The sequence below is a fragment of the Schistocerca cancellata genome, chromosome 3, assembly GCF_023864275.1.
Source record: "Schistocerca cancellata isolate TAMUIC-IGC-003103 chromosome 3, iqSchCanc2.1, whole genome shotgun sequence".
Taxonomy (NCBI): domain Eukaryota; kingdom Metazoa; phylum Arthropoda; class Insecta; order Orthoptera; family Acrididae; genus Schistocerca; species Schistocerca cancellata.
In genome coordinates this window covers 292,855,423-292,868,281 of record NC_064628.1, presented here as the reverse complement: position 1 = coordinate 292,868,281, position 12,859 = coordinate 292,855,423, and the positions used below count along the sequence as shown (strand labels likewise).

The 12,859-nt window shown below is 41.4% G+C and overlaps 1 protein-coding gene across 1 annotated transcript in view; it reads right to left on the bottom strand.

The window, feature by feature from the left end:
* LOC126176277 (partitioning defective 3 homolog) overlaps positions 1-12,859 on the bottom strand; it is a 286,886-nt gene that overhangs the window by 22,360 nt on the left and 251,667 nt on the right. The window contains exons 25-26 of the mRNA XM_049923426.1: positions 5,088-5,318; positions 529-680 (exon numbers count right to left, since the gene is read on the bottom strand). Coding sequence (XP_049779383.1) covers positions 529-680; positions 5,088-5,318 — 383 coding nt within the window. The remainder of the gene's footprint in view (positions 1-528; positions 681-5,087; positions 5,319-12,859) is intronic.

Sequence of the window (12,859 nt, the reverse complement as noted above, 5' to 3'; positions counted from 1 at the left end):
GTGAATAATCTTTTACAAGAATTCTGTCATTATTGTCTAGATGAACTCTTTCTGGTAATCCCTCAGGAAGTTACCTTACATTCAAAACACTGAAGATCTCTTACATAAAACACATTAAATTACATCACTTTCACCTTGTGCATCATAGTAACCCAATATCAGTTTCCTCTCCCCTTTTCTTGGAAACACTTACAGTTATTTTTCCATGCCAAACCACTAGCCTGTATCTATATCCAAGACACCTTAACATAAAATTCTCAGCATTTCATTCACTTACTCTGTTCTCTGCAGAAAATTAAATTTAGTTATCATTTTACTCAGTGAATGTATTTTACAGTTTTCATTGTTCTGCATGGCCGTACAGCATAGAAAGTACAATCCAGTAGTGAATGCATTTACCAACCACCATATGCTTCCATCAACACAGTTTTTATGATTAGAAGTTTATTTTTAATTCAACAACAAGACTGACAAACATGAAATACTACTGAAAAATATTTGGTAAAATGAAAATTCCTAAATTCTTACTTGAGATGTTGTTGAATTTCCTCATAATTCACATAGTGAGAAAACTTTGCCGGATCTGTGATGCCTACTCTGCTACCAGGTCGTGTCATCTCACCATACAGGTCATAGCTTGCTGATCGGCCATGTGACGCCTCTGGCCGATCAAGGTGCTGCTTCAGAGGAAAATCTTATTGCAATAATAATTACAGTAAAATCAACTCACACAAAACAAAGAGAAATAAGTTATTTTAATTTTGGGTGTTCAGTTACTATCTTACTAATGTGTGAAACATTTTCTTTTTAAATGGGACACTATAGTTCTTTTTATTCTATTGAGATATTTCTTAAGCAACACGAACATAATGAAATTCAACATTTTTCAACATTCAAGTTTATTTCAACATTTTAATATTTGTTGATTTGCCAAAAATGTGTCAACAATGAATTGGAAAAAATGAAAAGAGCATTTTTGGCTTAAAGTTTGCATAGTTAATATATTTCTACAAATCACATTACAAAATTGTTAAAAATAGAACAAAGAGGTGATAGCAGTTAGGTGCAGAATAGTAAGTCATACAACAGGTGATTAACGTTAGCAAATTATTATTTATACAAATAATACAGATAATTGGCCAGAAAATTAAAATAAGCAGCAAATACATACCATTTTATTATAGAAATAAGAGAAGCCCGACAAACATTATATCACTGACAAAGTCTTGATGTAAACAAATGCAACCAATGAAAACAGCAGCAAATTGAACAGTTTATGGAGGATGAGAACTAACTCAATAACTAAGCAAGTGTGGAATCAGTAAATGAATGAATATACACTATATACCTTCTAAGAATTGTCAGGCATGTTTTCTCTGGTGTTTTGGCAGGTATTTGCATTTCCTTTTTAGCAATATGTAGCTGGAGTCAGCCCATACAAATATTGCCCATCAACAAACAGAATTTTATGTGCCCATTTGATAGAGCAATACCAAATTAATTTAATGTTTTAGTCATTTTATCAATATATATTAATAAGAATGTTAAAACTATGAATAACTACTGCCCAAGCAGCACTACTGCATGGCAGTAATATGGCTCTAAGCATTATGGGACTTAACATCTGAGGTCATCAGTCTCCATGGCAGTAATAGGGTGTCATGCAAGTCACAGGTGGAGTTCCACTTATCAATCAAGTTTTAATGTTCCTGTTAATACATATCATTAAAATGAATATCAGACTATACTAATTTGGAACCACTGTATCAAACTGTCCTGTAAAATTATGATTTAAAAAGCTGTTTGTTTGTAGTGGGAGGCAAATCATCCCTTTCTGTCAAAGCTGTGCAGACTCCAGTTACACACTGCAAAATAAAATTTGAAGTATCTGTTTAAACACCAGAGAAAATGCACCTGATGACTCTTAGGAGAGACAACCAGTACAGCAGTTGAAGTATAATGCAGAATAGGCCACAAGCAAGGAAGAAAAGTGAGTACTGCAATAAGGAATGGTTACAGGGGTTGCTTCTGAAGCACTTATGATGTATCACATCTTCCCTTTACATACCTCCAGCTAGTAATGTGAGTACTGGATACAGTGATAAAAACTGTACAATTTAGTTTTCACATTGGAAAGAATTGCAATGATTTAATTATATTCACCCCTACACCAAACAGAGGAAGAGAATTAGAATGCAGGTTGAAAAGTCCAAACTGGCAGGTCAGTATCCCATACTTAACAAAAATTAGTGAGGCAAAAATACAATTTATGACAATAATATATGTATTATATCATCTTTCAAAATATGCAGTAAAAAGGAATCTAGGTATTTATTTTACTGTCCTTTCAAGTTGATTATCACTTTTAACAACAGTATTTACAAACTGATCTGTTACATATACATGATCTGGCCCTGCCTTAATTTACTCTAATAATTCTGCAACAACTTGACAATTCCTATTTTTTCTTTTTGTTTCAAGATACATGTAACACTTTCAATTTTTTTATACTAAGATCTCTGGTGCATTTTGAGTCTATGTATTTATACTTAGTCCTCCTTACAATATATAGTAGTTACTGAATTCAAACTGACTGACACACTTACTGTTCACCATTATCTTCACCGAATGTCTTTAATGTCACATTCCCATGCTTCCTTCCGTTGTTTGATATCATTAGCTTGCCCAGCATCTTCACTAATTCAGTCTATCTTTGATCAAAACTGCTGTTATCTGACTCTTTGACATCTTCCTTTCGTAAAAATACAACAGTGGAACTTAAATTCTATGTTCTCCGATTTTACGTTTTTCATGATTCTACACCATCAATTCTTAGCTCCTCTGAAAACCCCATAAGATCAGTGCTAAAAATTCCCTGTTTTTACGTTTCTTCCTAGTAAAGTTTACTCAATTCTACTTTCTTACTCGACGTCTCGCTTGACTTCTTTCTGTTTTCTTCCTATTGACATTTGAGATGACTAAATGAGTTACAAGTGGCGCAAACGCCAGACGATTCACACAGTGGGTGATGGCAGAGTTAAGGAAATATTTTAGGCCATTGTGGAGAGGGGAGATGTGACAGAGAAAAAGGTGATGTAATCCACAATCAGTATTGCCAACATAACATGCAACTGCGCAATGATGGGTTGAGTACGTTTCACACTACTTTTTGCACAAACTGATGTAATCATGACATGGTGGCACTGTGAAGGCAACCAGGAATGAGGCTATTGATTTGTTGATCACAACAGTCTCATGTTGATGTTTATGGATGTGTTAGTGACAGAAGAATCTCAGTTGGAGCAAGAACTCTTTAAGGGAATATGTTTGTGGTTTCACATCATGTGAAATATTTGTGACAAGGATGAATATGAATGTTATAGCTGGTTGATAAAATTGGATTAGATGTTGTATGAAATTGATTTGTAGGTTTGCATACAGTCATTGTCTTTGGCGAGTGAAAACATGCCACAGAACAATTGGTGGGAAAAACTTGCTACCTACATGAATTTAATATGGAAGACAGCTTCAGTTTCCATAATTTCACTTGGATATCAACAAACGATTTGGAATTTCTACCAATATAGTATCACCTTTTCTTAAAATAATAATAATAATAATAATAATAATAATAATAATAATAATAATAATAATAATAATAATCAGGAAAGCAATTACAACCAGACATAACGTTAATCTTAGTTTTGTGTCAATGGGAGATTCATTCAAAAACTGTTCTTATACTGCTTGCTTCATATATTCCACAAGCAGCGGTCAGCCTGGCACAACAGCAATGACTCAACGCCCCCAGAAAGCCTTAATACAGCAAGAGAAAACAAAACACCTAACACCTCTACACAACAGACAACACAATGCAACATATGACCATATGCTTATGTCATTCAGTGGTGTCATGTGATAGCTGGCCTGAAACATTGTTTCATTTGATCTGTACAGACATTGCTACAGATGGATGTTTCCGTGTTTTGTAAGATGTTTCCAAAGGGTGTCCATATAAAGTCGATGGAAACATGTTTCAAGCTTAGTGTGTATATGGCTTGAAGTCTACTTGACCCAATTAAATTGATATTGGCTACAGAAGGAAAACACACATCCTCACATGTTAGATTCCAATACCTTTCACTGTACTTCACAGTTTTTGATTTAATTCATCATGTTTAATGATTTTTGCTTTTTTTCTGGGTGAACACAAAGGAAAAATATCATAAAACATGTTTTTACTATAATTTGTGGTCATAGCATGTCGATAAACAGCTCGATTACCTTGTACCCAGATACCAGTTTCAATTTTCTGACGATTTTTTAAGGACCGATGAAATTAATTATCACAAACCATTGTTTAAACATTGTATTATTTAACGTCCTTCACTATACAGATTTTATACAACATATTGGCAAGGATTACAATTTTCAATCATATATGACAATTACATATGTTTTTGATTGTATTTTGGTGGTTTTACCATTTTCCTCGATTCTGCATTTTCCTCAGTTTTGCAGTTTTTAAGACTGGACCCTACGAAAACGTAAAACAGGGGTTTCATTGTATTTTGTATTTGTTTCAATTCCGCTCTTTGTTTAATCTGTTTGCAGTCTCTCTTGTCCTTTTATTGGTGTTACTGGCAGTTATTTTTATTTTTAACACCCAGGAAAGAGTATGAATCTCAAAGCTTGTATTTCCATATCACCTCCGATGTGCTGTCAACCTGACAATTTTCCCACACCTTAATAAAATCTTTTGTATAATCCCTACACACATTACAGGAGTCAAATATGACAATATTGGTGGTCGCTGTGAATGTTACCTGGCTGAATTCCAGTAAGTTGTTTGAAAATTGTGTACACCAGGAGAAACTTGTGTCTCACAAACATCAGTTATGTTATGTACAAGATCATATCTCTCTGAAAATATCTAGTCTTATCATGTTCCACCAACAGCTGACAGAACACACACTTATGTAATATTTCGTAACACAACATTACAGTAAAGTACTTTAGGGTATCAATTAACTATTGTAAAAATTTTGCAATGCAGTTTTTCACCACATCAATTAAAGTAATCTCACCTGGCGTATTGCTTCTTCATATCGCTCTTCCCGATCATCAAGAGGATACTGTCCACGTCGCTCAGCATGTTTGCGCTGATGTTGAGCTCGAAGTTGATGAATGCGTTCTGTACGCGACTGTGATTGGGTGGATGGTCCTGATGAAGATGAGCTTGAACCTTCTCTTTGATGTCCATCAACTCCTGTTTCGGAGTTGTGGTGCAAAGATGGGGGTTGCTGCTGCTGCTGCTGCTATTTAATATATAGTATGGTCATTATCATTGTACTGTTTACTAAAAACAGTAAGACATTTTTAAAAAGGTTTGGAAAATGGAGTGATGCACTTATAAAAGGACCAGTCTAATGAATTAAGGAAACCAAATTACCCTATGTAGGCTAGTAAAATACAAATGCAGGCTTTAAGACTTAACTTTCTGTTAATTGAATGTGCTGTTGTTTAGTTGGTATCTCATTTACATTGTATCTTTTTGTTGCATTTATGTAAGATATATTTCAGGTATGTACAATCAGACACATTCCTTGTGAAATACAATTTTCTGTTTATCGATTGTGCTGTTGTCTATTGATTTTATTTACATTGTGTCTTTATTGTATGTATTTATACAAGTTATGCTTGAACTATGTACAATTTGACACGTTCCATTTCTTTGCGATTCACTCACTTCCAGGACCTATGAAACATGAACAATGCCTTTAAACTTCTTCAGAATTTTTGCCTGACAGTGCCATGGCACTGTTACTGTAGTGCTTAAAAGATATGTTCCTTCCTACATTATTTTCTAGGTGGTTACAAAATTTTAAATTTGAATGACGTAATAACTGATGTGTATGGTAAAATATATTCCAGCCAAACTGGTGTAGCGGAACCCTCCCTAGTTTTGGAATATGTTGGTAGTGTCCTGGAAGATGATAGCACTTTTAGAGAACATTTCAAAATGTGTTCTCATTTAACATTAACCTTAAAATTAACACTTTTTAAACATAATAGTTCACATCTTATGATAACCCAAAGAAAGACCATCATAGAAATTGTTCTTTAATGGGCAGCTCTATTTATAAATCTGAATGCTAAGTCCTGGGTAGAATAAAGTAATGGGTGGAGTAAAGGTAACTACTCATTTCTGTATTACTTAGCTCTATAGGAGGACATTGTCCAGAAGCACAGAAATGTTTTCAACCTTGTTTATTATGTGCCTGTCATCCACTCGATGCCTCAACTACACTGACAGAAATGGTGAACATTACATCGCGGATACCTTTACCTAATGCTACCAGCCTGATACTCCAGAATTTCCACATCTTGTGAGATATGATGACTGAAATTTCATCCTTATGTGGACTTATTTTCAGTGCAGTGTCTAACATTATTGGAACTTATCAAATGAAGACTGAAATATGAAATGCCTGGAGGATGTGCACTTAAGCTTATTACTTTCTTTCAGACTTTGAGGAAGATTGAATCATTGGTGTGTGGGGAGAGTCATACTAACAGATGGCATAGATCGTTGGGTGTAGTGCAATGACTGCAAAAATAGTGGTAATAAGAGGGATTCACGAGAACAGTGTGGCCTGAAGAGTAGGTAGAAGTTTTTCCAGAAAGACTATACCATGAAATGATTGTATGTTTATTTGACAGGCTCAGAGATAGATGGCAATAGCTGAAATCCAGATCAAATATGCAGAGTGAGTGTCACACCACGAACCATCAGGGACAAATCACTAAAAGCTGGCCTGAGATCTCAAGTGGCCATGCACTGTTTACTGTTGACACCACTCGACAGACAAGAAAGAATTGCACTCCATACAGCCAGAGTCAACTGGGACACCGAGTGGTATTCTGTGACATTACATGATTCTCAATTTTGTTTTTGTTTGTCAGGTTGACCCCCTAATACATCCTTAGATGACATGGTGATAGGTCATAGAAGGTGATTCAGTATCTCATTTTTCTCAGAATGATAAATGTCTTGTCAATTACAAATATTATTTATGAAATTTAATTTTTTATCTGATGGCAATATCTTTAATTATTCAAGCATCAAGACCAACATCAAAAACAAGGAATTTATTGAAGATATATAATCAGTGTATTAGTACATGTCAAAATGTGACACTCTTACATCAATAATCTGCTGCCCCTGTTGTTCCCAGTCTTGTACTCTGAGGTGTACCCAGAAAGTCATCAACTACAAGGCTGTTTAAGGTGTCCGGTCTAAAACATTTGGATTGCCTCAATTATCTGAAAACTATGACCTTTCTGGTTCTTTTTGATCCAAGGGAACAAAAAAAAGCTGTGTGAACCACCGGAGGGGGCATGGGGGGAGGGGAACAACCTGAGTTTTATGAAGGTGGGAGCATGCTGTCTTCTTGTGTTTAGCCAGGGCCTTCTTCACAATTGGTGATTTGTGAGTGGGATTAATAGCTGAAATTAACTTCTGCCAAGATGTGTGCTTCCCATAAATTACAAATATGTTAAACTTACAGTGTAGCGAGTAGAGGGCACTATGCTAACTCCCCTAGTTTGCTGATTTTGCTACAAGATCTCCATAGCTTCACTTGTGACCCATGGAAGCATACATTACTAAAGCAATCGAATCGCTCAATAACATAAATGTATGTAATGAAAAGAAAAACATGAGTCTAAATACGTTCACTCAGGAAACATCAGTTTGAAGTTAGTTTATAAAGTTTAATGGCAAACTTCAACATTTTTTAAGGCTGTCACTCTTTTGAAATTGTTTGATGCCCATGGAAAAGGGATATTTCACGTAATGAAGAATCAGCATAGTAACAATATCCATCACGTGATCTTTAATTTTTGAGCTGAGGAGCACAAGTAGTTCATACATCATTGTCGTGACTAGCAGTCGTACAATGCTACTATTGTTAGAAGTTGAAATAGGAATCTGTATGCTTAGTGCAGTAGAAAAAAGTGCCAGTATTTGTTCTGTGAAAAGAACCAGTGTAATTATAACAAATATTTTTTGACTTAACTGTGGTTTTTGAGGAGTTACCTATCTTTCTAAACGATCGACATATAAAGCGACTCAGTACACAACTATCTGCTATTTACTCCTCCAAAGGCACGGATACCTTAGACACAGAGTTCGCAACTGGACAATCTTCAGTGAAGAAGTATGTGGGGAGAACAAACTGAGAAAATGATACTGAAATTAAAACAGAGATCACAAAAGAATCAGTGGTGTGTGCTGACAATAGGTGTGACAATCCCCACCATCAAGCAGAGGGGCAGAATAGTGGCTCACACAGCAAGAACAGCAGAATTTTTGAACAGTGAATTGAATAAATTGAATGTATTCACAAAACAGTAATAAAGCAAGAAACAACAAAAATTCCTCAATGCTGTACAGCGTGCCACACAACACAACTATAGCAGTGCAAGATGATGAAAAGTATGTGTCGCTTGATCAGCTGCAGTAGCTCGCTGAGCTGCAGTAGCTTGCTTAGCATTACTGCCATAGGGTATTTGTTTGGAATTGTCATGTTTTTTTGTTTCTTGGCATGTGTAGTGAACTGTGTTAAAACTGTATTTTACACATATATTTGAGCTAAGGAGGCAATTGTTCAGCTAGTATCACATGAAGTAACAATATAGCAGAACCACATGAACTATTTGGTGGGGTAAACAAGGGACAGGAGGAAAGCAAAGTGGAACAAGAGGACATACCTAAAGACTTGGGATTTTTAGACAGTGGTGAAATTAAAATGGGGGAGAGTATTATGTACAGCAGCACACCTTGTTTAGGGTCATGTGAAGAGTGACAAACAGAGGCTAAAGGTATCAGGAAAGAGGGAATACAGAGTCAGCATAATGCTTTCACTGATATCCTAAGGAAAGATGAGGAGGAACAGAAGGAAGAGCTTATAGAATTAATAAAAGGACAGCAGAAATGGCAGGAGAAAATAAGGTAAGTTAAAGGCCTTATAGTTGCGAGTGTTGTACCAAAAGAAAGGTTCCCATATTTTTTACAAATAGAAAACATTGTTTATTGTTAGTAATTTGTACATCATTGAAAAGCTTACACTTTTGTCTATTTTTAACATAGTCTCAATTTTTTTGACACACTTTTGAAGACAGTGCTCTAACTTTTGTATTCCTAAGTCGAAGATGTCTCATGCCAACCCATTAAGGAAGCATGTGACCTCTGCTCGGACTTCATCGTCCCAAGTGTTTAACACCTAAAGTGTTTCTTTAGCTTGGGGAAGCGGTGATAATCACAGGGCTAAGTCGGGGCTGCACGGGGATGGGGCATGATGGTCCACCCAAATTTCTTCAAAAACTCCTGTGTTTGACAAGCCACGTGGGGTCGAGTGTTGTCATGAAGAAGCACTACTCCCTCCTTCAGCCATCCTCTCTGGCGATTCTGGATTGCTCGCTGGAGTTTGGTCAATGTTTCACAGTATCTGTATGAGTTTATTGTCATCCCAGGTTGCACGAAATCGATGAGGAGTACCCCCTTTCGATCCCAAAACACAGTCACCATAATCTTTCATGCTGACTGTGTTTGTTTGAATTTCTTTGCTGGCGGTGAACTGGAGTGGCACCACTGACGAGATTGTTGTTTTCTTTTGGGTGTGTAATGGAACACCTAGTTTCATATCCAGTGACGATAGAGCCTAACAACTTCTCCTTATTGCCTCACCCCTCAAATTATTGAAGACACTTGCAAGCAGTTACGGCGTTTCCCCTTGTGTCCGTCAGTCAGCATCCGGGGGATGCAGTGAGCACACACCTTGTGATAACCCAACGTTTCTGTTAAAGTTCTCTCAATTGTGCCATGAAAAGCTTCAGGAATGCATTCAACAAGTTCACGGACAGTGACTCTCCGATCGCTGAATAGCTCACAGTTGATCCAAAACCTGTGGTCTTCCACTCTGTTCTTCATCGTGAACTTCCGTGCAACCATGAGCAAAAGCCCTGCACCATTTGCTGATGTGCTCAACAGACATGCACTATTCACCATAAACCTCAGTCAGCTGCCGATTAATCTCCATGGGTGGTAACTTCCTTCCATGGAGAAAATGGATTAATGCACGAACCTCACACTTGGTGGGGGCGGTGATCAACACTTCCATCTCTGATGGCTGCCAAGACAACACTGAGCGATGTAGCGAATTGTGGGTGGGCGGACTCGACAGTGGGGGAACCACTGTGCATGGCACTGTTGTCGGATTTAGCCTAGCACCTTCCCTCAAGGCTGTAGCTCATTGGGAGCCTTACTTTTGGTACAACCCTCGTATACCCAAGAAGCAGGAGCAAACAACCAGGAAAGAAATTCCAAATTGAAAGCAGGATTATGGGAGCAATCTAAAACAATCATCTCTGTTGGGGAGGAAATATGAGTGGATGCAGAAGCATCTACAGAAGAAAACATGCGAGTAGAATGCAATCTGCAAACACTATGCAGAAACTTAGTTAGAATTGAGGAAATTGTGGACCATACAACTCAGTTGAAAATTCAAGAAAATAAATCACAAAGAAGGATACTAAATTATACAGGACTATATTAAAAATGAGTTTAAGGCACTGTCTGCACAAAAACTAGATCTAAAAACTGAAAGAAAAATAACCAGAATTTATGTAAGAGAAAGAGGTATAGCAAGAAGAACAAAGATCATCAATATTCAACATAAAAAAGCCTAAAAGTGCAAGTCTTTTTAGAGTCAGTAAATGATGCTGCTTTCATTTTGAAAAATCTGTATGAAAACTGCCGAGAAAACGGAGTAAGTTTTCTCATACATCTATTAAAAATCTTAGGCACCATCTGAACTATAGCAAACCTATGAAACGCAAAGTACTATTGGATATATTGGTAGAGGGAAAATGTGTACAATGGAGGACCTTATTAGTACCTAATTTATGTATGCAGTGCATACAGGGAGCAGACGGGATGACTTAACCTCAAGTGCACTGCTACAGTTACAGTGGGGCGTACATTTCTCCAGCTGCCTGGGAAGATATGAATTTGGCAAATTGAATTAAAAATATATTACTTGCAATGTATCTTAGCACCTAAAATTCTGCCGAGAGGGGGTGAGCCTGGCGAGGTGGTGACGGAGCCCGAGAGGGGGGGAGGGTGAGGCTGGATATGTAGCGACGGAGCCCGAGAGGGGGGGGGTGAGGCTGGCGAGGTGGCAGAAGGCACGGAGAGTGAGTAGGAGCTGGGCGAGGTGGCGATGGGGACAGAGAGAGAGAGGGGGAGGCGGCGATGGGGACAGAGGGGGAGGCGGCGATGGGGACAGAGGGGGAGGCGGCGATGGGGACAGAGGGGGAGGCGGCGATGGGAACAGAGGGGGAGGCGGAGATGGGGACAGAGGGGGAGGCGGCGATGGGGACAGAGGGGGAGGCGGCGATGGGGACAGAGGGGGAGGCGGCGATGGGGACAGAGGGGGAGGCGGCGATGGGGACAGAGGGGGAGGCGGCGATGGGGACAGAGGGGGAGGCGGCGATGGGGACAGAGGGGGAGGCGGCGATGGGGACAGAGGGGGAGGCGGCGATGGGGACAGAGGGGGAGGCGGCGATGGGGACAGAGGGGGAGGCGGCGATGGGGACAGAGGGGGAGGCGGCGATGGGGACAGAGAGAGAGGGGGGAGGCGGCGATGGGGACAGAGAGAGAGGGGGGAGGCGGCGATGGGGACAGAGAGAGAGGGGGGAGGCGGCGATGGGGACAGAGAGAGAGGGGGGAGGCGGCGATGGGGACAGAGAGAGAGGGGGGAGGCGGCGATGGGGACAGAGAGAGAGGGGGGAGGCGGCGATGGGGACAGAGAGAGAGGGGGGAGGCGGCGATGGGGACAGAGAGAGAGGGGGGAGGCGGCGATGGGGACAGAGAGAGAGGGGGGAGGCGGCGATGGGGACAGAGAGAGGGGGGGGGAGGCGGCGATGGGGACAGAGAGAGGGGGGGGAGGCGGCGATGGGGACAGAGAGAGGGGGGGGAGGCGGCGATGGGGACAGAGAGAGGGGGGGGAGGCGGCGATGGGGACAGAGAGGGGGGGGGAGGCGGCGATGGGGACAGAGAGAGAGGGGGGAGGCGGCGATGGGGACAGAGAGAGAGGGGGGAGGCGGCGATGGGGACAGAGAGAGAGGGGGGAGGCGGCGATGGGGACAGAGAGAGAGGGGGGAGGCGGCGATGGGGACAGAGAGAGAGGGGGGAGGCGGCGATGGGGACAGAGAGAGAGGGGGGAGGCGGCGATGGGGACAGAGAGAGAGGGGGGAGGCGGCGATGGGGACAGAGAGAGAGGGGGGAGGCGGCGATGGGGACAGAGAGAGAGGGGGGAGGCGGCGATGGGGACAGAGAGAGAGGGGGGAGGCGGCGATGGGGACAGAGAGAGAGGGGGGAGGCGGCGATGGGGACAGAGAGAGAGGGGGGAGGCGGCGATGGGGACAGAGAGAGAGGGGGGAGGCGGCGATGGGGACAGAGAGAGGGGGGGGAGGCGGCGATGGGGACAGAGAGAGGGGGGGGAGGCGGCGATGGGGACAGAGAGAGGGGGGGGAGGCGGCGATGGGGACAGAGAGAGGGGGGGGAGGCGGCGATGGGGACAGAGAGAGGGGGGGGAGGCGGCGATGGGGACAGAGAGAGAGGGGGGAGGCGGCGATGGGGACAGAGAGAGAGGGGGGAGGCGGCGATGGGGACAGAGAGAGAGGGGGGAGGCGGCGATGGGGACAGAGAGAGAGGGGGGAGGCGGCGATGGGGACAGAGAGAGAGGGGGGAGGCGGCGATGGGGACAGAGAGAGAGAGGGGGGAGGCGGCGAT